General features: G+C 40.7%; 1 protein-coding gene across 1 annotated transcript; it reads right to left on the bottom strand.

Annotated features, from left to right (window-relative positions):
• Positions 1-1,177: 1,177 nt before the first annotated feature.
• tunar (TCL1 upstream neural differentiation-associated RNA) lies at positions 1,178-7,087 on the bottom strand. Its single transcript, XM_079694538.1, has 2 exons — positions 6,791-7,087; positions 1,178-1,422 (listed from the first exon to the last, which is right to left on the bottom strand). Exons 1-2 carry the CDS (start codon positions 6,860-6,862, stop codon positions 1,243-1,245), a joined length of 252 nt encoding a protein of 83 aa, XP_079550664.1. The 5' UTR covers positions 6,863-7,087; the 3' UTR covers positions 1,178-1,242.
• Positions 7,088-25,375: the final 18,288 nt, after the last annotated feature.

Raw genomic sequence — 25,375 nt, 5'->3', positions numbered from 1 at the left:
TCTGGAAATTAGTCATACAACACATTTCAAAAAGTCATAAATCCATGGTTTAAGAAAAGGTTTAGCATGTTGTTTAAGACGAAATCAACTTGCTTTTTTACAATAACCCAATGAATTACCTTTCATCAGTAAAAACAATGACATTAAAATATACATATATACAATAAGTGAAAACGTTCACAAAGTAGTAATAACCTGATCATTTAATACATCATGGAAATAGCAATTTCCTCATGTGTTAAGGCATACAGTCATTATACACAAGTCTACGTTTTAATTCAGTGATGCTTCAACTTCGTTCATGGCTGAAAAATCGGACCACCCTAAATGATATGTACACTTAAGTGGAATATGTTATTCATGTGTGATCCTTTATAAATATGTATGCAAGTAAAACATATTTGTCCTCAGTTCTCCTGAGAGGATGCTCCCCAGCCTCTAGAGAGACTTTGATAAATGTTAAAATGCTTTTCTCACAAATGGATGGCATCATATCTCAGTGTTTATGATCTTGAAGTGATGCATTCAAAACTTGAATAATAAATGATATTCCAGCCACTTTATACCAATATGTCTGATCTTTCACTATTTAATTTCAAGTGCAATGTCAAATGCACCCATTTCAGCACTTTAAAGTGTCCTCATGCCATTTAAAGACAATGAAAATAAAATGCATTTAACACAAATTAGTATTGTTTGAATGTTACACATTTGCAGTCGATATAATCTTCAGTGAAATTAAACGCCATGCCGAATTCATTTCAACTTACAGTGAGAAAAAGAGTAAAAAACAAACATTTGATCAAGCTGCATAACAATTTTCTGAAGTAATTATTTCAATTTAATAAAAACAAATCTTTGAAAAAATTCATAAATATACCTGTTTACCTTCTCTACACATGTTGATCATGGATGCAGTCTTTCGTGTCCATGTGTTGGGAAGAGCTGCATCTTCTGAGCGTCTCTTGCCACCATGCATGTATGTACAAGTCAAATGTCACTAGGTATTCTGTATAATTCTACATATAAAGAAGGGAGGAATGAACCAGTTTCCCATAGTCTTAGTTGTTTGAAGAAGTGATGCAGGATGGATGCCATATGGCGATCACATAGTCTTAGATCCAGCTCACCACTGGGGAAGTTCGGCCTCTTCCTCGCTCCGCCCATCTTCATCTCCATATGAGTCAACATACTGTTGATCCAATGGCACAGAGGAGCTCTAAATAAAACAAGAGTCGAGACCTACAAGGTGGTGTAGATGTAGACAAAGATGATCACTACCAAGTTGAGTATGGTCCCAATGATGCCCAACATGGCCAAGATGCTCTCCTCCTTACTTTCCTTGTCTTGGATTCCCTTTTCCTCATCTCTGTGAAGAGTGTTTACCATTTTCCCTGGAAAAGTCAGCACTTCTGGATCAATCTGGAATGAGCAGATAAGAAAGAAAAGGGAGAAGCAACCAGCGTGTTAAAATACTGCAACCGGCTCATTTGTTCTTTTAAGATTGCCTGCACAGTGTATGGAGGACAGCGATAATGGCAATAAAAAAAAAAAAATGTATCGGTGACATGGCTGGGAACACAGTTAAATAATTAAAAGGTAATTAACAAAGTGGTATTTTTTTCAGCTTTGATCATGTGTGTTTTAAGAAAATTATGTGAAATTAAATAGAATAGATTGAAATCCGCCTTGAAACCAGATTAGTGTATTTGTAGTGTTTACTTACAGTAAATGCATTATTATCTCAAAACCACATCTGTTTTAAAAACTATTTTATCCTGTAGTTTACGAAAAATATGTAGAAAACTTTGTAGTGTGTGGAATTTAAAGTTTGCTAAGTTTAGACAAAGCCTTTTTTGTTTTGTGAATATATAAAAGTGAATGTGTTGTAAAAATGCTGCTACTTGTACAAATGTAAAGAAAACTTCCATCTAATATGTCCAACCTACGAACAGAATATTGGACACACACACACACACACACACACACACACACACACACACACACACACACACACAAACAAACAGATTGTAATTGTGAGCTGTGTGCACAAAGTACCCTATTAGCCTCTGTAAAGCTATGTATTATTTAAAGATGTGGATAAGATTTTCCATCAGAAGTAATAGACATTCTCCATTCCTTCAATAAAATATAGTCATCTCCCGAGTTTGAAGTGTGGTAAAAAGGAAGTCAGTGAACACACGAGATTTACAATCTGGTGTTGAACAGCTTGAATTGTGTCATTAAAGTTAAATGAAGAATCTGACTGCTGGATCATTTAAATCAATTTGCGGTCACAGGGTTAAAGAGATGCAACGCTTTATATATAATCCGTTTAAAATGCATTCATAGTGTCTGATCATAGGCTTCATAATGAATGTGTGCATTATGCCAGCTTTAATCTGGTTTTCATGCAGCACACTAGAGAAAAGTGAGGTTAATTGATAAGGCCATGAATTTTGTCTATTTTACAATCCAAGTTATGGATTGCAATAATCATGACTGGTTGATCTATTTAACTATATAAAAATACAAAACATTACATCTAAGTTGTTTGAGAGTTTCACTACAAAGGGAAAACTGAAATATGAAAAACATTTGAGTCGTTGAATAAATCAGAAGAGCAGTATAATTTTTCCAATTACTTTTCCTATTACAATCAGTAATGTTGACACTTTGACATTTATTTAAAATGTCCAGTAAGGTTCAACTTCAAATAACAAACAGTTACAAATCTCACAGCTTTACCTTTAATATTAATTCAACAATATATTAAAATACACAGTACCTTCTATTTTTCAGGTATGATGACCATGTTAGATAGTATGAAGTATACACAAGATTTTTACTTCACATCAAATTATATCATGTACACTTTGTGGTAACACTTGTTTTTAAGCAATTTAATAAACCTCCTTTACCAGAATGAATGTTTGCAACTAAGAAAACTGTGTGCTTGACACTCCTGTTGATTGACATTTTGCACATCAGATACACATCCTTGGCAGCTCCTTGATTCCCAGTCAGTGAGAAAAGACAGCGGAAACTTTTGCACTACCAGACTCTGACTTTTCAGCTGTGTTACTTCTTCAACTGTGATCCGATACAAGTTCTGAGTGTGGAGGTGTGTGTGTGTGTGTGTGTGTGTGTGTGTGTGTGTGTGTGTGTGTGTGTGTGTGTGTGTGTGTGTGTGTGTGTGTGCGTGCGTGCGTGCGTGCGTGCGTGCGTGCGTGCGTGCGTGCGTGCGTGCGTGCGTGCGTGCGTGCGTGCGTGCGTTGATTGGTCTAGCCCGTGGTGGAGTAGTAGCTGTGTGTTTTCAGCCTGCAGGTGCAGCAGCTTGGCATCCAAACACCTCTCAGGAGTAAAGCGCTCCTTTTGCGGGTCAATGGGTTTTATAAGCTGGATAGCAACAGTAAGGCATGTAAGCTAATTCAGACTCAAAATAAACCTTTAACCGGGAGCTGTTCCCTTCAGTAAAATGTTTTGATCAACACACATTTCTTCTTTCTTCCAGGAAAAGTTTACAAAAACATGTACTACCTTGGTACAAAAAATACCTTCCTGGCTGTTGTACTTTATGAGAGCGATGAATTGATCTGTTATATGATGAACAAGGTGAGGCCAGCTTATAATACTTTCACTTCATGGGATATCAGCTGGAGCAGAACCACCTGGTCAAATTATATTCACCATTTATTTGCCTTGGCATATGCATTTCTTAGCACACCTGAGGAGAGATCATGCATCAGAAAATGTGAAAAGTGTTGTCCAGTCCTATTATAATAAATTCCAGGTAAATAAAATGACCCTCCCAAATATGTATTTGTTCATGGCAATTAATCTAACTTCACACAGTTGTTTACAGTAATTAACCTTTGCAGAACCCACATCATAAAGCCTCATTTGCAGGCCGTCCTTCGTAATAATTGAAATGTATGTAACCTCTTGAAGGAGCTCCAATGTGAAGTGTTTTCATGTCACCGTGGATTTCTCATTCCCCTTTTTCTTTGACTAATGGCTCGTGTTCTTGGGCAGTTTGGCAGTGAAAAAATGCTCTTGGCAGAAAAAGTAAATAACTAACTGAGCTGATTTTAATAAATGTAACATCACGCAATCGCAAGTGATGCACTTCCTAAGTCACACTTAGTTAGGAATCATAGAAAATTCAAGTTTGTAAAGGACCACCATCGAGCTCTTGTGTTGGACTTAAACGTTTATTTCATAGTAAAAGTCAAATGCCTCTTTTGTTCAGGCCTGTTTATATAAGGTTAGGAGCATGGAACCGATTGCCCTCACTGTAAAGCTAGCATCCTACATGATGATGGTGAATGATGGCAGTGTCAAATCACCGGCATGTATTGTGCTTTTGACGCACATAAAAACCCCATCAGGTTCTGTTCCTGTGTTAAAGTGCGCCTCCTCCTCTGATCTGTAACAATGGGCTTTGATTGCCTCTCCTAGGGAGCACTGTAAACAGGGCTTCCCTCGACATGAATGGAGATCTTTGTGCGGCGCGCTGGATGTGCCCTCATGCGTGAAGACGCCTGCTCGCTGCTGTTATAAACAAGCGCTCAGCAAAAAAATAAAATAACAAGGGGGGAGAAATGTGCCTGAGGATGTTGAGGGAGATGGATGAGGTCGAAGAGGAGCAGCAGGGGGAAGTAACTGAGTATCCAGATTAGGTACTTGTACTTTAGTGTTTGAATGTTTCCATTTTATATCCATTTTACTAATATATTTCAATTTAAAAGCAAATACTGTCCTTTTTACTTACCGACAATTACCTGACAGCTACTTTATATTTAGAAGTTGCTTTTCAAGTGAAGATTTTGCATAAAACTAAAATAATAGCAGTACAAAATGTGTCTCTGGTTTTGATCCTCTTACTAAAAATTGCATTTTGTCGCGTTTCAGAGACCCACCTCACAACCACTGATTTATCTAAATGGTTTGCAATTTAGGACTAAACTATCTAACTGCATAAAAAGCAGCTAAATTTAGCTTCATGTTGAGCAGCTGTAAAATGCTGTTAACCAATGGAGGCATCCGTATTAACGATCTAATGTCATAAATAATCAAATATCGGTGATGGGGGAATTTCACTATAGAAAGAGATACTGCTTTTACTTTGGTACTATAACTACATTTAACTGATAACACTTCTGAGTGAGATTTTTACTGAAGGAATTGTACTTGTTATGAAGTAGGGTAACATACATGTACACTTTGACTTAAGCAAAGGATTTGAGTACTTCTTCCACCAAGGGGAGTAATAGTAGTGAAGGAGGGTCCAGGATCTGCCAAAAAAAGATTTCCACAGAGTACAACTGTTCACCAAGCAGAAAACTGGACGCCTCCCTCGTCTCCAGTGTTCAACAAAAAGCGCTCAGTGTCAAGTGGCAGCCAGTGCTGGAATCCTGCGATGTGCCATAATCATACCATAATGATTCCCTGGGTCTGTTTTGAAATATGAAATATGCCATGGCATGGCATATCCAGACAAGATACAGTACACTGTCTCCACTTCTCCACCTCTTATTGATGATTAGTCATTTGACTGTGTGCTATTCTAGGCTAGGATTTAGTTATCTCATTATTGATCCCTGTTGTCACTCAAGAGCTCATTTCCATCGATCCCAACACTTCTACGTCTTAACTTTTGCCCCTGTGAGTAATCGGAGCAGCTATGTGGCCATCAGGGCTATTCATGATTCAAATGTAATACATTTCATTACGAAAAGCATCTCCTTGAGAGTTTTTTCTCTCACAAGGAGGGCTCACACCTAGATCTCCACTTGTACAGCAACAGCCAGAAGCATATTTGTATAAAAAAAAAGCAGACAGACAGCGTGAGAGAGGGAGAAGGAGAAGCGGGCGATGCCATACTGTACCTGGGACAACAAATCCAGACACTCCTGCTACACCTAATAAAGGCTAACATCCTCAGATCAGATCAGTGGAGAGTAAAACCTTTTGCCACTTGAATAATCCTGAGCATGTCAAACGACTCCAGATGCTAACAGACTCTGACAGGCAGATTTAGCTTTTGGCATTGTTATAAAATGGAATTAAACCAAACAGCTCCCTCCCGAGTGTGTATGCAAAACACACACACACACACACACGTTGACGCCCACCACATGCTGACACAGACACACATTCAGGAGGATCTTATACAGAAATATGTATTTGCGCATATGAAAAAGGGGAAGAGGACAAGAAGAAAAACTGATGAGATACTGTCAATAGTGAGTGTGACCCATTTCCGATTAACCTGTGATAATTTATCCTGGAAAAGTGACATGTCTGTTTTGGATGGGACAAGTATTATATTTGAGATCTTTTTTATTGATCGAAAAGACCCCACAGAAAAGTTCAGACATGCACAGCTTTAATAGACGGAACAGGAATTGAAATTGGATGAGAAGCATTTAAACTTGTTTACAACATGAATCACAAGCAACTCCCAAAGGACCATGTGTATGTGTTTCATGGTCACAGCTTATATTATCAAGTAGCACAGGAAAAAAAAAACATGGTTTAATTGTAAGGCAGCATCTCTGCAGCTTTAATCAATGATTCATACAAAGACAACTGAGCCCATAAATGTCCCACATTGATCAAGAATATATCATGAAGCATAATACATTCATAGCTACACACTGTCATGACATTTAAAAATGGTAAAATATTCATCAAGTATTTGTTGACAGTTTACAGCTGCACATGAAAATGAGATTACAAAAAAAATAAAAAGCTCTGGGTGTGTGGTGAGGCTTTAAGGACCTACCTTGCAAAGCATCAGGAATAACATAGCATTGGACATGCTGGAGGGGGACGCCTTTCCATAGTGCACAGACATCCCTGGCAACTAAGGTGAAAGTCGACCCCTCTCATCCTCGGGCTGTGGGGGGGGACAGGGTCCAGAGAGGGCGGTGTCGTCTTCCAGGCAGTCCAATTTAAGGGCTCTCGATGGATGTCGTACCCTGCAGCGGTCCAGCGTCTCCTCCTCAAATTTCATCTCACTATTGGCCAAGTTCTAGCTGCCATCACTTTCTCCTCCTCAGCCTTATGAGAGGGAAACTGTGCTGCCCACCTCCTCCCTGCTCTTCCTCCTCTTCCTCTTGTCTGTTTTGTTTGCTTCCCCACCTCTTCTCCTCCTCTCCTCCTTGTCTGTGAGGAAGGATGATGTCAAGTTGAAGAATGAAGTCAGTTGATGGGCAGATGCTGGTGGGAGGGTAACAAAGCTGTTTCATGTGAACAATTCCATCCTCCTTTGTCTTTATTCCGCAAAGCTTTAAAAAAAAAAGAGGATTTCAGTCTTGTCCCTCCTGCCAAGACTCCCCTAAGAAGCCTTATTAAAGGCTTATCTCTTCTGTCAAACTTTTGTACTGCTCAGAAATGTAAAACATGTTTAGCTGATCTCTTGGCTCTTAAATATTTCACGGAAGGAAGAAAAAAGGCACCCTGCTAAAGTGGTGGAAGCCCCTGCTTGCTCTACATGATGTGTAACCTAACATACCTTTCCTGCGCTCCAGAGGCTGAGCATGTATCTCCAACTAACTGAGCAGAGAGTCAGCGCTGGACGGCTATGAGAGAGAAAGAGAGGCAGAGAGAGAGAAAGAGAGAGGGGGGTGCAGTGAAGGAACCCGTCGCCTCACACTGACGCTGTCGTGGTTGCTTTTGCTCCACAGGCAAGAGGTATCCCCTGCTCCCTTTCTCTCGCGCATGTTAAAGCAGCCAGGGTTGCCTGGCAACCGACTCAGGGGAGTCACACAGAGCCTGACGACAGGAGGCGTCTGTGACAGAGGCCCAGATGAGCAGCGAGGGTCTCCTCTGGTCTGTTTTTATTAAGATGTGTTTGTGTGTGTGTGTGTGTGTGTGTGTGTGTGTGTGTGTGTGTGTGTGTGTGTGTGTGTGTGTGTGTGTGTGTGTGTGTGTGTGTGTGTGTGTGTGTGTGTGTGTGTGTGTGTGTGTGTGTGTGTGTGTGTGTGGGGTGTGTGTGTGTGTGTGTGTGTGTGTGTGTGTGTGTGTGTGTGTGTGTGTGTGTGTGTGTGTGTGTGTGTGTGTGAGACATTGGAATTCAATTAATTTCAAATTAAAATAGAAACATCTTGCAGCAAATAAATGTAATTAGAATCGCCATCATTAATTGTCTGAGGGCAAGCAAACGTAGGTACACAGTCAAATCTGTTTTACTGTTTACTTGAGTGAGCAAGTCCGCCTACCTAACAGTAACGAGGCAGGTGTTGGGCAGCACAATATTTTGAATATACATACACCTTTTATCCTGTGAGTGACCATCGAAACTCGCTTTGTAGCCTAGTAGAGAGATATAGCCTACAATGATAAACACCATTCAAATGGGGAGAACAGTCAAAAGAAAATATAGAGAAGCTTAGAGCACTATTATGAATTGCAATCGAGTTATTAGTTATCCGTCCAACAGTACACCAACTATGAGTGTAGTCACTCCATCACTAAGCTACTAGAAACAAATATTTAGCAAGGATTTTCAGATTAATTCCACGGCATCACTTACTTGTGTGATCAGGCCTTAAGCCCAATTTATTTCAGAATCAGGCTCTCATTTGACATTCAGTGTAAGTGATTGAAGCACATGATAGAAACACCGATCAAACGTCATTAACCTCCGGGTCATTTACTGTGCTATCCGACACCAAGACGATTCCTCTCGGAGTCACCCGTCCTGTCCCAGTCCTCTCCCTCCGATTCACTTCACCTCTGCCAGAGGGAAGGACATAAGCTTTCAGTGTTTGAACTGCGAGCGGAGAGACTTATCGCTCTGTATTTAGGAAGAAATGACTCACCCCGGCCATTCCACCCATTCCTCATTTAAAGAAAAAACGCAGTTTCACTTCTTGAATATTTATAGTTATTCATCAATTCACAATTGGGCCTTTGGCTTTTTACAAGGGATATTTCTTTCCAGTAAATAGGACAGAATAAATGCTGCCTCTTAATAGGTTTTGTTATAAGCAGTGTTGGGACTAACACGTTGCAAAGTAACGCGCCACTGTAACGCAACAACTTTTTGTGGTAACTAATAGCGTTACCAGTTACCTATTCCCATTTAATAACGTCGTTATAGTTACTGTGATTTAAATGGTTGCGTTACTGCGTTACATTATGTGATGGAACTGAACCGAATCTCCCTGCGGAGGTAATTTACAGGCGAATACAGCGATGTCCTCTCACAGCACCATGGAAAAGTGAAAGTAACCAGAGAGGAGTGATGATTGGTTAACGCGGGGTAACATTTCAGGGTAAGCCAATCAGAGACAGAGTTGGGAGGGTCTTGCCTTATGGGGAAAATACACACGGCAACGCTCACCACCAGCACACACACACACACACACTGGCAGATGCAAGTATCAGCGAGAGCAGCAGCGCATTTGCAACTTGGAAATATAACCACTATTTTCAATTTGTGGGGTTAAAGGACGCAAAAAATATTAAGGTAAAATGTAAAGTGTGTGCAGGACAGAAAGCATTGTCCACATCGAATAACAGCAATGCCAAGCTCCTGAAACACCTAATTTACATGTGAGGAGTTGTCTTTTCTCTTACTGTACTACAGAACAACACAAAAACTTGTATTTTTATTGTTATTATTTTTTAAAGTAAAGTAACGTGTTACTAGTTACTTTTATAATTTAGTAACTAATAAAGTACCTAGTTACTTTTGAGAGCAGTAACTATAACTATTACTAGTTACTTTTTAAAAGTAACTTGCCCAACACTGGTTATAAGACATTTTCCATTTATTTTCCTTATTAAATAAAAGATATTAACAAAAGTGATCTGATGTCATATTTAGTTGCAGAGTGATCAGGTTTATGTTTCATCAATGCTGTTGAAACATCTGAATCTGAGTTGGTGTTATCAAATAAAACCTACGAAATAGATTTGTCTTTAAACAATATTTCATTATGTGGATGGATCGGGTTGTTAATGGAAATGTTTAAAATGTGAAACAGCCGCCAATAAATTAGTTTGTTGCTTTGAGCACGAAATGACCTGGAATGGACAGCAATAAAAATGGAAATGTAAAGAAAACATTCCCTGCAAACTGAAACGACCAGGGTGCATAATTGTATTGCCGACTTCTCATCCCTCTCTGCCTCAAGATTAACTAACTTGGAGTGTCACTGCCTGCACGGGCATTTATAACAATTAATCAGTGTGTCCGTTGAATTAGTTCTTGTCATATGGCAACCAAATCACAGTGTTTCTTCTATTGCGTGATGATCATCCTGTGCCTCAATTTTCATTCAAACAAGGTAACATCAGTCTCAGCAGAGGCTCAGGCACTTGTATACTTATCTGAATTGTTATCGCTCACTGTGTGTCTTTTCTCTTTATACAGAGTTCAGAGTAAACCAAATTGTATCATAAACTTACTGTCCCATTATTGAAGCTGACCCTGAAGTAAAAGGGGTAATTTCATGATGAACCTGAAGAGAACTATCTCTGTGGAGTTGTTCCCTATAGCTCCACGAAGCATTTTTGCAACTTATTCTAGCAAATTATTTTTGTTCAACATCCCAAAGCTTTACTGCTACTGTTTAACTTTGTCTAAAAGGGCAAAGTGCCAAAATTAGCTAGGGGCAGGATGAGCCCAAACGTGAGATAAAAATGAATATTAGACTTAAATTGGCAACAAACAAGACTCCAAAAGAATGTTATGTTGCTCTTTGGCTTTGCACGTTGTTCAAAACAACTCTTTTTAGTTGCAGTTCGATTGAAATTTGGCACACAATCAGTTAACTCAGATTTAGCTCTATAAACATAAATTGGTTTCAAAAACAACTCTAGGTAAAAGTGGCAGAGGGTGTTACAGAAATATCTTTCATGTGAATTAAGATACAAAAGCGCTGGGAGGGAATCGGATTCCAAACACTGAAAGCCTTGAGTTTACTTTAATTAATTTAACAGGGTAAGCTGCTATAGCACATCTTTCATGGGTGGATCTTGTGAAGGACATAGACCTTTACACTGCACACTGCAAATGAGAGTGAGAGAAAAACCTCATCCACACAAACTCTAGGTATTAGTGTTTTGTTTTAGATTCAAGGGTAAAGCTAATGGAATCTGAGGGTCTTCACATTTAAGATTAGCGGAGAAGTAATGGTCAATTAATGCGCCTGGTTTTCCTCATCACATCTGCTCTACTTAGTGTGTTTGAATTCGCTCGTTCAACCTGTGCTTTCTAATTTGTCCTTCAGAGAACACAGCTCGGTAACACCACCTCATTAATTATTGATAAGCCAGCGAGTCGTGCCTATACAAACTATTTTTTTTAGTTTAAACTAAACAGCAGTCAACACAAAACATGTCAACAGCAAACCAACTTTTGTTGATTTCTGAAGAAATGCATGAAGCTAAGGGCGCTAAACCGTTTTCATTCACGTCAGGAAACCTTGAGGAAACATCAAACACTGTGTGAAGTGTTGGTCTTGAAAGAAAGCTGTCGAGAAATCAAATCAATTCAATCTCCACACAGGCCGTTTTTCTTCTTTGTGGAGGTAAAGAGACATGGCTGGAGGATAAGTGGGATCCTAAGAGTGGTTGTACGAGGATAAGGAGTAAGGCAGTGTCACTGTTGCCATTAATCCTAATTAGCAGAGAACATGACAGCAGCATATGGGTGTCCTTCAGTCAGAGAGCCAGACGGCTGCTCTCCCGATCCTGTTTCTGTCACTAATAGAGATGCAAGGGCAAGGGAAATAAAAATTCAAACGTTGAAAGATATTTTATTCCTACATTTACTCTGGGAAAGATGGATGGTTGATAAGCAGAAGCTAGACAATGTAAAAGCATTCCTGTTGATCCTGAAGTAATGAGATCCTAGTATCCCCCAAATTGGTGCTGTGTGTGGGCGAAAACATTTTTTTTTTTAAACAGAAAAAGCCATTAAAGATTGATTCAAAGTTCTGTGTTTTCTTTCTGCTTCTCTGATCAAGTGGCTTAAAATCTGATAGAATGAAAAAACGAAAAGCGCTTGACCTACGGAAAAAAGGGATATCACTTAGAAATAGTTGTAGTAATGCTTTTAGGCTTGATTGGTCAAAGTCTGCTGCGAGCCAACATAATACTTGGCTTCCTATTAGCATTTTCATTCAATGATTTAATTACGGAGCTTCATAATCGAATAAGATACTATATGTTCATTGGAGGTCTAGATTTGACCCCTACAAGATGTTAGCAGTCTTCCACACATGGCTTTGAATTTGATAGAAAATTATCTATTCCATTTAAAATGATGGGTGGAAGATGAATTAGTGCTCATATTGTGATTAGGACTGTAATATTTCAGAATGAATGAAAGATTAATGTTTCAGCTAAAGCCCCCAAGAATAGACTTAATCTAGGCCTCCTTGGTAAATGCATTTCATTACATATTCAAATGATGTGTTTTTGTGACGGATTGGGTAATGGCGGGGACATGGTGGGGACTTGTTTAACATGTCAATTGTTAGCATTTAGTTTCCAAGATAACAGCCATGCCAACGGTAATGTAGAAATGTATCTTTTTAGCAACATTTAAAACAAATTGGCCAACCTTGGCATTTCCAAATGGTTATGTGCTGCTGTTACAAAGAAAGATTGATCACTTTTCTTTTAATACACAGCATTTTTCTAGTGACACGTTCTGTGACTTATTTAGACCATCAGCAAAAACAAGAAATATATAGACAAATATATTATAGTTATGTTCCTGGAAGATTGTGCATGAAGGAAATCAGAATGGCACAGTGAAAGCAATGTTCATAAGGAACCAGTCAAAATGTTGATTGTGCCGTTATTCAATAAATGTACACATTGTGCAATCAACATTTCCTTCATAGTGATTCGTTTAATATACAATACACATTATGTATCTGTTGCTACCTTAATTAGCTAGCTACAGCTGATCAAACCTGGCAAAAACCAGCAGGTCTCCTGTATGTTGGTGTGAGCGTTAGAATTAGCACTTAGTTTTAACTTTGGGAACAGTAAATGGCAAAACAATGTCACCAAAAAGTCTGTTCTGAAGCTTTTGATCGGATCATATGATTTTCCTCCAATAAAAAAAAAGTTAAATTGCAAGGCAGTAACCATATGTTTAAAAAGACTATGTGATATGATTGAATGCTGCCACAGAGCAACATATATTTTATGCATATTTGTAGCCAATTTTGAAGGTCAAGAAGGACAATATGATCCATCAGTGCATGTGTTGAGTAAAACAGTGGATGAGCCTGGCTTGAGCACATGATTCTCTTTTCTCTGTGAGAAAGAAGCTTCTCAGATTCTCAGACACTTTCTATCTCTCTGGAGATATTGTCTACACTAACGGAAGAGCCAGAAAAACAATCCTGTTGAGAATACTAAAGAGAGCTTTAAGACTTTGAACTGTTTGATTGTACCTTTCAATGTGTGGCAGATAAGCTGTTTATAAACTACACAACTCAACATATAGGCTAAATATCTTAAGTGAAATCTCATCTTTAAAAATAATGTTAAAGGCATACATACTGTAAATAGAGATCAGGTATACCCCCCAAACTCACATCTAGGGATTCTTCTGTCTCTTCTCTTTCTCTAAAGGCCAGTCTGATATCCTCCAAGCCTAATCTCAGACTCTTCTACTTACATCAAAAGCCTGTCAGCCTGAGCACATGAAAGCCTGTTTTCTGAGAGCTGCCGGTCGTCCGACTGGAACACTCGACGCAGCTTTAATTTTTATCCTCCGAACATTCGACAGCGGAGCGTACGTGGTAGCCCATCCTGAGCCGTCTGTGGGTCAGGACGTATACACTTAATAGGTGTTCTCTTCCAATGGAAATACATTCAAATGTATTCTGGTTTACATTCCTCCCTCAGCGTAAACTATAAAGTCTGAATTCAGCATCACAAACAAAACCTCATCATCAATCAGTCTAATACTTTCGGATAAAAAGGCATGAGGCAATCAGCTTTGATGTTGAGCTAGTTCAATATTACTGTCAACTTTCAAAGTCAGTTATGGGGGCCATCTTTGTCTGCCAGCAAGCATATGAGACGTCTACACTCAGACTTCAATAGATACAGTAAACAACATCTGCCTTTGTGGGAATCTTTTTATGACATTTACGCTTGTGTGAAATATTGCAAACATCTACTGACACAATACAAATTGATGTAGACTGTGTATATGAACAGTCTCCTGAATCTTGTGGTGTGTGTTTTTTCTTGAGTATAAATGACATGAATGGGTGAGTGCATCAAGATGATTCAATTTCACATTGCCAGCAGCTGCAGGTAGAAAATAGCCTGCAAATTAATCAGTTTCATCATTGTAAACAGTTGATTAATAGACAAAAAGAAACAAAAGCAGTTTGAGTTTGCTGAGGAGAGTTTCTGTAACAGCACGCTGTCTTGCGAGCCTCTGATGGTACAGCAGAAGGTGCAGTAATAAATTGTGTATTGCATGCAAAAGCATCATAATAGCTTTCAGGTTATTCAATATTGAGATGCTGAGGCCTGAATCAGAAAGGAAAGAACAGCCTGTGCTTCTCTATGAAAACATCGTTTTGCAAAACATTGATCTAATATTCCTCTTAGCTCTTTCTTCACTATTATCATTTCACTTTTTTCAAGTGAACAAATGCACAATGCTCTCCTCACCCAATAAAGCATCCAACGCATATAAATGCAAAGGGAATCTCGTCCTTAAGGAAATGTGCCTTAAGCTGTTAAATAATAAGGATAATAATCGAGGACACAGCAGCATTAGCAAAGCTAAGAAGCATCCTCAACATCAAATGGTTATTTTTCTCTCCAACTAAGATAAGTAGGGTAAGTAGGACACTGTGGGACTGAGAAATAGATCATTATCTGGCTTAAAGAAATGATGTGTTGAGAAATGATTCTGGCAATTCGAACATGCAAAAGCTTCTTTTATGTTGGGTCTTCTGGGTAGGGACAATGTAATGTTCATCTTTTATACGCCTCGAAAAAAAGAGCTTGTGTACTTCACTGGTCCTGCTTATAATGCATTCTCTCTTATTCCAACACACAAATACACACATTCATTGTTGTATTGATGGTGAGTCAAGTGTTGACAAGCACACAGAGGTTTTAAAAAGGGGTGTTGATACATCTGTCTTTTCTGAAACGGTTGCAAGCCCATCTGCCAAGTCTGTCTGACAAATGATCCATTTGGTGGGAGACATTAACATATTGAACATGGGGGATATTGAGCCAAGGGATTACAGCAACACAATCCTGGATGGATCCGATCGGGAGGTATTAAAAATGAAATAAGAAATCTGGCAGCATCAGGCTGCTCTGTTCTGCTCCGCTCACTGCAGGTGATTTAGGAGGTTTAACAATGGTACTGATCCTGTGAGAAGATAAGTCTTCTTCTCTCTGACCATTCTCTCTTTTTAAAACACACGCACACAAAGAAACACAAGTTGTTTTCCAGACATGAGAGATTATCGGTCGGCCCTTTGGACTGAGTTCAAGCCTATTGCTATTGAGAAGCATATTGCTGAGAACATATTTTCATCGACAATGTGCAAGCTCAGAAAGCAGGATTTCTGTTTTGCCTGAGGGTTTGACAAATCATACTTTGTAAATGATTCAAAGTAATGTCAGGGAGAAATAAACAAACAAAGTTATGCTTACAATTATCCAGATGTTCCTCTAATCTTTGATTTTTTCGAAATTACCCGTATAGTCCACTTATTTTGTATGTGAATTATTTAAGTGAACCAATCGCTGCACTACTTTTTGTTTTAAAATACATTTCTGGTTTTGGCTTGTAACTCATAAAGTATGGATACCGATATGGTCACGACTTTAATTTCTTAGCACCATGTACCTTCTTTTTAAATGTAAAGAAAATGATTTGAGGATTTATTAAACTTTCTAAAAGCAGCTGATGTTATGGTGTGATTTTATTCAATTAATCAAAGCCCACAGTAACAATGCACCTCCATTTCCTTATTTGTTAAGAGACAGTGTCTCAGTGCAGAACATTATGAATCTAGATATGTAACTATTGTTGAGTGGTCCTAATTTAATTGATAAAACTCATTATATATGCACGATACATACTCATTTATATTTAGTGATTAGCACAGTGGCATATTAATTCGAACACTTATTCATTCCCTGTAGCCTCAGGTGACCAGTTACCCACCACTAAAAGCTTCCCCAGCATCAAAGCGGTTTCTTAGTTATTAGGTTATGAAGATATTGGCCCGCGGTAGGAAATTATAAATTCTCGACGACTGCTGATAGGCATCTTATTTCAGTATCTTCATGATAGGAGAAAAGCGAGCTTGCCATTTGTTGGACGCTCAGTGAAAAAGGCTGATATGGAACATGTCATTTTTTAGATGATAAACTTGTTTAATTCCACTGTGCTTGACACAGCGCGGAGAATATGCATGAGTGAGTATGCATTATTAAAACGGCCTGTTCAGGCAGCCCTAACGCAATAAGGAGAGGGGTCCTCTGTGTTAATCTTACAGGCGTTCCCTGCTGCTGACTATGCTTGTATCAAAAGTTAGAGGCTATGTTTCAGGTCTTATTTCATAATCGTGTGCAGCGTTTGCATATCTTGCTGAAGATTTCAGAAGAGCGGGATCTTGACACTCTCTTTGGATTTCTTTTATATCAGTACATTGATATCAGAAAAGATGACTACAGTCACAAAATTGTGTAAAATGTTCAAATATTGGGATGTGTTGAGCAGGAAGAAAGCACGATTTGAAGCAATGAACCACTATGTTTAAACGAAAGCAGCATAAACAGACAATTGCATCAAATGTTACAAGTATTCTTTTGACTAATATTGTCATGGTTTTGGATTGTTGTTTTCATTTTCCACCTTTTATTTTGAAATGTTTTCCTCCTTGTGTCTTGTCTGATCCTACTTCCTATGTTTTCCTTCCTGACTTTAGTTTCCCTGGTGTGTCTGATAGTGTTCACCTGTTGCCCTTGTGTTTCTGTCTCCCCTGCCCAGCTGGGTCTTGTCCTGTGATTACCGTTCTGTGTATTTAGTCTTGTCTTCCCCTGTGCTCCATGTCTGTTCGTCGTCTTTCCATGTCCATGCTATCTTGTCTCTTCATGTCCTTGTTCCCTGCCTCACCTATGCTCGTCTTTGCTAGTCCATGTCTCCTGCCTGTTCCCGCATGTAAATGTGTTCTTGTCTGTCGTGCTCCCCAGTTTTGTTAATGTTAATTGGTTTCTTGTTTTCTTTTGTCACCGGCTTTTTTTGGAATAAAGCTCGCTTTTTGTTACCTTACCTTTTTTAGTCCTTTTTCTGCATTTGGGTTCTATTTTCCCCAAACCTGACAGCACGAACAGACCAGTATGGACACAGCAGTTTTTTTCCCCTCAAGAGTTGGATCCGCTGATGTACACTCTTCATTATATTTTTTACAAGTGGATGAGAGTCTCATCCAGAACGGCCAAGGAGGCTGCCCTGAAGGAGGCACGCATGGAGGTGGCCAACAAGCCCTGGCTCTGGAGCTCGTTGCCCGAGTGGCTTAAGGTTTTTTCAAGCAGCCCTGAATGCCTGTCTCAAGCCTCGAACCCCTTCCTGGGATCCGGCCTGGCCTTAGGAGGTCCACGGAGTCTCCAAAAGGTCTCTAGGAGACGCAAGGCCAGGATTCCAGCCCGTACCCCAGCAGCCATGGTTCCGGCCCCAGTTCCGGCCCCAGCAGCCATGTTTCCGGCTCCAGTTCCAGCTCCAGTTCCTGCCCCAGCAGTCATGTTTCTGGCTCCAGGTCCGGCCCCTGCTGCCATGTTTCTGGCTCCAGTTTCAGCTCCAGTACTGGCTCCCCGGCAGACGCCAACCCCCCTGTGTCCTGTCGGCGTTCCGAACGACTCCAGCTCCCCGTCTCCTTTTGGCGGTCCGGTCCTCTCAAGTCCCTTCTCAAGTCCCTCCTCTAGTCCCTTTACAAGTCCCTTTCCAAGTCCCTTCTCTAATCCCCTCTCTAGTCCCCTCTCAAGTCCCCTCTCAATTCCCCTCTCAAGTCCCTTTTCAAATCCCTTCTCATTTCCCTTCTCTAGTCCCTTCTCAAGTCCCAACTCATGTCCCAACTCCATGCTTTGTTCCGTTGGGGGTCCTGCTGGGGGTCCTGCCAACTCCATGTCCTGTGCCGTTGGGGGTCCAGCCGACACCTGTTTCGTCGGGGGTCCTGCCAACTCCAAGTCCTGTGCCGTTGGGGGTCCAGCCAACTCCACGTCCTGTTCCGTTGAGGGTCCAGCCGACACCTGTTCTGCTGAGGGTCCTGCCAACTGCGTGTCCTGTTCTGTTGGTGGTTCCGCCGAAGCCTGCTCCGCCGGGGTTCCTGCCGACACGATGTCCTGTCCTGTTGGAGGTCCCGTCGACACGTGCTACGCCGAGGGTCCTGCCGACACCAGCACTTGTTTCGTCGGGAACACCTGTGACTATCCCGCCGACACCTGTTCCAGCACGGGTCTCGCCAACACCTTGTCCTTTCCTGTTTGGGGTCCCGTCGATACCGGCCCTTGCTCCATCGGGGGTCCCACTGACACCAGCCCATGTTCCGTCCAGGGTCCCGTCTACGCCTGTCCCGTCAGGGGTCCCACCAGCTCCTGCTCTCGATCCCAGTGCTCCGGTGATCCAGCTGACACTGGAGGGGTCCCATTACGGCGTACGTCGTCCTCCGGAGCTGTCCCGCCTCCGTCCTGCCAGTCCTCCCAAGCTGTCCCATCGCCGCCTTCCTGCCCACCCTCCGGAGCTGTCCCGTCGCCGCCTTCTTGCCCGACCTTGTGCCCGGCCTCCTGAGTTCCCCAGCGGCTTTCGTCCTCGAGCCCAGCCCCCTGACTCTTCCAGCCGCTGCCTTCGCCCTCATGCCCAGCCCCCTGAGTTCGCCCGCTGTGGCCTTCGCCCCCTCTTGAACTCTGCCTTGCCCCCGGGCCGTCCGCCCTAGACCCCCTCCTCGAACTCTGCCTTGCCCCGGGCCGTCCGCCCGAGACCCCTTCCTGGTCTTCTGCCGTGCCCCCGAGCTGTCAGCCCAAACCCGTCCTCCAGACCCCCTCCACCCACCCTTTTGGCCATAGTTATTGGGTGAATGTCCACATAGTTTTGCAAGAATATGGTAAGCAGGCAAGAAACAGTAAATATATTTTCTTTCTCCAACAGCCTTCAACAATTGAGATCCAGTTTCATAAACACAAACATTCAAATCTATAAACCACACCATGAGTTTTACTACTTCTACAGCAGCGGCAGATACCAAATGTAAAATTAAAATTGCACTCTATATCTTCTCTGCCTCTTTTGTTCAGTCTTTTAATGTCCTAAAGCTCCCACCTCTTTATGCAAAGGAGATTTCACCAGCACATTTAGATAATTTATTGGGATCCATGAGAAACTTTGGCCGTCAAAGCCATCTCCAACAATTTCACATCAAGGAATGTTTATCTGTCGCTTCAAACTTGATTGATATTACACTTAATTTTAATGGGAACAACATACTTCTATGTCTGAATCCTTTAACGTTTTTGCTATTATGGATGACATACTTAAAATTCAGGAGTGCACATTTTGATTTGTGAGAATCGGACTGTTTCTCATCCTGAGTGTGATCTCCTAACATTCCCTGAAAATAGACGTACCACAGGCCGACATAGACATACCTTAATGCCCCTGATAAACATTGAATTGCTTTGTCACCCCTCATTAGTCGTCATTTCAGTCAGCGAACAGCTGAGTATCAGCGAATATTCACTTGCTTGTGGCCCACTTGTGGCCCCGGAGCAAGTCCAATGAGCTGAGGGAAGCACACGTCAATAACAGTAAGCCAATTAAAATCACTCTTCATTTAAGCTGTGATCTCTATTGATTTGCCTTTCAATTCTCATCCATCAGACTAGCGGACTGCCTTGAAGGATTGGAGGAATAGACTGTCTGACTCACTCAGTTTCTCAGCTGCCTCTGTAACAACTACCAGCAGCTTTACAGAACATTGAGGCAGGCTGGCACAAGCTGTTCTGTAGACTAAACAAAACCCTGAGCCTTCAAGACTCATAGCTGGTGGATTTAATTCTGTCACAAAGCTGCAGACGAAAATAGCAAATAAAATGTGGACTGCATATCAAAGCAAACAACACACCTAAAACAATATAAGTAATAATCCGGCGTCAATATGGTTCCAGTTTATAATGGACTTCAACATGTGACCTTTTTAGGATGTAAAGCTCAAGAATCAGTATAATTTGGGAAAATGTTCTGAACATTGAAAATTAAAGTAGTGTATTCAGCACATTAATAGTCAATGCCGACTGATCCATGTTTAGCATGTCAGATAGTAAACAGAGCGTCCCATTAGTTCAGGCAGAGCACTGACACTGTGCTTGCATTAGTTGATTGGCACCAGCTGTTTCAGTCATGCTTCACAATCATTGGCTCGTTCAGCAGCTGTGTGACCATCAGCTGAATAATAACCATCAGGTGTGCAGCACGACCATTTTAACTGAGCACTTCTCACTGACACACTCAATACAAAGCTGTTTGCTGCCAAAACTCCCTCCGCCAGCCCAACCCTTTCCCTATGTGCTATATTTGGATATTATTTAGTTGATACTTAAAGTATTTATTGTCTCTGGAAAATGTATCTAATAATGTATTAGCTTAAGCACCTCTTAACTCAGAGAAAAAATACTGGATGGTTTGTCAGTGCCAATGGAATGTCATTTTTTTCACTTTCTGACCTGCTTCCTCCACATCCAGGGTTTGGATAGATTAGCGCAACTCTACATTTTTATTTGAGTAATTATAAAATATGAATTTCTCTATTTTGGTTTAACATCTCACAATTTAGCTTTTTAGTTTCTCTCTCATTGCTCTTATCAGCATTTTTTCTAGAAGCAGCAGACAGCTGTTTTCAATGAGAAAGCTGTAAAAGACAAATTGTACACTGCCCAGTACCAAATGGCATACGGTCAAATAAAGAGACATGTTGGAGCCAGAAAGTCCCTCAGGAGTTGGTACGGACCAAACACAGAGCGAGTGGTTGAGGCTTTCATTTTTCTGATGGCCAAAAACAAGATTTCAATGTGATAATGAATCTGTCAGCTAGGAATCAAGGATTACGGCTCGTTTTACTTCCCTTAGCAAAGAAAATCAATTGATGCAGGTTTAATAGTAGCAGATGTTAATATTAAAACGTAAATTCACCCCCAACCTACTGCAAGGCTATAACATTAAAACAAATAACAAACGATATTCATTATTGCTTTTAAAAGGTATCGCTCGAACAACGCTGTTAATTATATCACTGACCAGTCTTTCTTTCACCCTCAACACCGTCCCTGTTTAGGCGAGTTCAAAACACGTTCTTCAAACCTGTCAAAGACGTTGTGTTTGATGATCAGCTCCGTGTGAAGGTTAGAAGATGTGCACTGGCCAGGGGCGGCTTTCTTCTTGTTTTTCTTCTTCTTCTGACACCATCTCTTCCTCTCCAAAAGGCAGAGGGGGTCAAGCAGCAGGGTGGGGGTTGGTGGTAGTGACTTTACATGAATTGTAAATTAGTGAATAAAAGTGTGGATGCGAGCGTCCATCCACACAGCATTACTTTTTTTGCTTACTTTGATGTAAAACTGTCTTGTAAGCATACCTAAATGTTAATAATTCCAGTGCTTGCAGTTGCATTTCTTCCACGCTCCCTGTTTTCTTGCAGACTCAAAGGCCTTGAACTGTCAGTGTCTTCCCCCTCGAGCACATACAGCACACCGTATCAACTTTCTGGTTCAGCAGCTTTGATAATAATCTGACCTCACCTGTTTGGTTGACTTGGGGAGTTATCGTTTTCATTCTGTATGCTGTGTGAACACCGCAGTGTAGGAGTGAGTATTCATCTTACTGCATTAACCCTCCTTTATTTGACAAAGGTTATTTTATAACAACAACGCTCCTCTAATGCAGTGTCGTCTGAAGCAGCTTTGTCCTGGACTGAAGCCATTTATTTTTCACAAATCACTGCCAATTAACATTAAAAGCTGGCAAGACATGGCACCTCCATTTTCATTTTCGTCCCCTGATAAAAAATCACCCAAGCAAACACACAGCAACGACATAAAAGGTCACCGTGACAAGGTGACAAGCTGGTGATAACTGGCGAAAACCAAAGCCAAAAAACCTGGGTTTTGTTTCTAATTTCATACAAAATGAGGTTGAAAAACTGCCCCTACAGTAAAGACTCTATATATTATAACATGTAACTTTCATAAATAATGATGACACTCGAGAAGAAGGCTGCTGTTATGCATTTGATGTATTCATAGTGGCGTTTCAGAGAATGTGTGTGCAGCTGACAGACCTGAAGTAGGTTATTTCTACTCTTACACTTAATACACTCTGAAAGTCCGGGCCACATCTGGCTCTCTTTCAGCCTTATTTCATGCCTGCTGGCTGTGTTTCCTCATCATGCCTTTGTACACTATGTTTTACTGCCCTGACAAGGCTCCAGAGGTGCCAAGTACATTTACTCCGTTATTGTACTCAAATAAAATATCAAGGCTCTACCAGAGTATTTTGTTTTTGTGAGACTTTCTACTTTTCTTTTAATACATTTTTGTAGAAGAGATGTGTCATTTTCATCTTTCGTTAAAGAATAATTTTTCATAATGAGTATATAAAAGTAATTTTACTACATAGTTATATCTTCGGTTAGATGGTTTGTTGGTTTGTTTGCTTATCTCTTTGTCTTTCAGAAAAAACGACTGGACAGATTTTTCCGAGTCTTGGTACAAAGGTTGTAAAAATGGATTTCCAAACTGCAAAGATGGATGAATATATTTATCTATCATTTTTATAGCATTAATCTTGCTACATAAAATCAGTATCTGCATTTGGCTTGTGACTGGTAATATTCAGGAGGTTGAAACATTTGAGAAGTTTCAATGTTTCATATGACAATAATAGTATGTCAATTAATACTATTAAAATATTTCACAAGCTCTTTGCAAGCTGTCCTCTTGTCACAGAAAAGGGTTTCTTAATGAGCGTGTTTGGGCAAGTGTTTTTGAGATCTGGTCTTTGTGATCATTTGTGCAGACATGGAGCAGCCTGAGTATCTAAATCCTGCTCTTGGGTTAGAGTTGCAGCCCGTGATGCTAACAGATGTCACCGTGGGATGAAGGTCCCTGTCGCAGCCGAGGCTTCACAATGGGAACGCCTTTGCTTGTCGCACCCTGCCGTGTGCCAGAGGCCCCTGGCAGCTCTCGCTCTCCTCCTCAGTCCCGGTGTTCCAGACTGCCACATTGTTTCGGCGATGATTAATTACCGTCCTGATGAAATGTGAAGCTCTGGAAATGTCACAAGGATGACATGGGCTTGTCAGTGTGGGCCAGTGGGGTGGAGCATATCGCACACAGACATCTGGAAGGATATGGAGCACCACCTGCATTTTCAAGGAAAGAACGTATTATTACCTGAGCTGCTTTCTTTTGGATTTGATGTCATTTTATAATATTCTTTCACCGGCAAAGTCTGCTTCCTGAGTCTGGATTTCAAGCGTATCTATACTGATGACATGTAATGTAAACTTAATTAAAGTCAAATGATTTACCATGCAATATCAGAACATGTGTTTCTCACCATACTCAACAGTGAAGAGCAGTAAACACCTGAGTATTTTTCTAACAGTGCCTCCATACATGTGGTATCATACTACCACCAAGATCTGCACCCGCGGCGGCTTCTCCTTCACGCTGTCAGCGCACAATAACATCTCATGCAGATGTACTGTAGGTTCAAGATGTCTGCTCAGAAAGTGTTTAATCATTTTCTGTTTGGGGAAAAATGCGGAGGAAGATATCGCTTGATGAAAAACACAAATGACATACAAAATGTCCCTGATGAATTGGTCCATTTACTGAAATAAATTGAATTGATGCAAAGGATCCCAGGGGAGCAGAACATGGTTCAGCTATGGATGAAAAACCTTCTCAGAGCTACTGCAACTTCAAGCCGCCACGCTTATTTGTATTACACACAAGACATGGGAAGATGTGCTGACAGCCCCTGTTTATCGCACTTAATAAGAGCAGTTGTTTCCTCTGAGCTGAAATGTTGGCTAATTACCTTGGGACTAAAACAGGAACAAATGCAATTATTTAAATGAATGAATCTGATTTGCTTGTGTTATTACATGAGAGACATGTGTTGAAATCTAGATGATAGCTTTGATCATCAGAGTGGAAATTCTATGTTTGTTTACCTGACCATCTGTAAAAGGTAAACCCTCTATTAAAACATCAGGTATCCGTATGGTAAAGCAGATTGGGAATTATGCTTAAATCAGCTCAATCAAGTGTCTCCATGACTGGGCAGCCATCAGTTCCTGTTAAACCATATGTTCATAAATGATAAAGATGTAATATCATTCTAGTTGCCTGTTAAGTTTCGACATTTCAAAGTCACATTCAAGAATATTTCTATTTTTAGTCACATATGTTCATGACTATGGGTGAAAAAACATCATCAGAATTCATGCACTTCAATCTTCTGTTTTTCTGCATGTTGGCAACAGATCGCCACACATCCATCTCTCGTCATCGCTACTTTAAGGTTGCAAAACATATGGGTAATCACCAGAATGGCTGTGTGAGCAGATGTTATTGGTTAATTGAAATGCATTTGATCTTGAATGATTAGTGTCCGTCAGAGCATTTCCTTGTTCGGTGTCCTAATGATCGGCTGCTGTGACAGCGTGTTCCCTCATTCTGGTTTTATGGGCAACTTATCCACACACCATTACCAGTTCCAGATCACTGACGTCAGCACTGTAGGCCAATTTATAATGCGTAGAGGAGTAGTATCAACTCATCTGGATGCACAGAGAACAACATCATTAATTCAGCAACATAGATAAACAACTCGTGATTTACCTGACAGATGCGCCCAGGTGTTCGAAAAAAGCAGTAAAACAGATATGTACATATTTTATACAGGTCTGACGAAAGTGCACAGTTGCTCTTACCTCCCTTTTACACACTGTTGTGCCCATGGAGGATATTAAAGGTCAGTTATAGTTGAATTCCCGTGCCGAGGTAGATGCTGGGTCAAAAGCTTGAAGGCAGAGCTAATCTGTTGGAGAAATGTCTCCTCAAAAATCACACACCCCTCAAGCTAACAGGTTAGCCGTTTTTATATGCATATTTTAACCTCTATGTAGAGAGATTGACAGTAAACTCCTTTTTGAGAGTGACATAATGAGAACTATTTGGTTATATTTAAAACCTTGGTCCCCTATTATACTCTTTTCAAAGTAGGCCTATATATAAGTCTCAGATATATATAAAACATGTCTATTATGCACCGTGACTCGCTGATATGAGG

This window comes from Notothenia rossii (genome assembly GCF_949606895.1).
Source record: "Notothenia rossii genome assembly, chromosome: 7".
NCBI classification, from domain to species: Eukaryota; Metazoa; Chordata; class Actinopteri; order Perciformes; family Nototheniidae; genus Notothenia; species Notothenia rossii.
The sequence above is the reverse complement of the archived record's forward strand: the minus strand, read 5'-3'. Positions and strand labels throughout refer to the sequence as shown.

Bases quoted from the DNA above. Each gene is read 5' to 3' on its own strand.
- tunar (XM_079694538.1), bottom strand. From the start codon at position 6,862: ATGTCTGTGCACTATGGAAAGGCGTCCCCCTCCAGCATGTCCAATGCT. The intron at 1,423-6,790 runs GTAGGTCCTTAA...TGCTCATTCCAG, and splicing joins TATTCCTGATGCTTTGCAAG to ATTGATCCAGAAGTGCTGAC.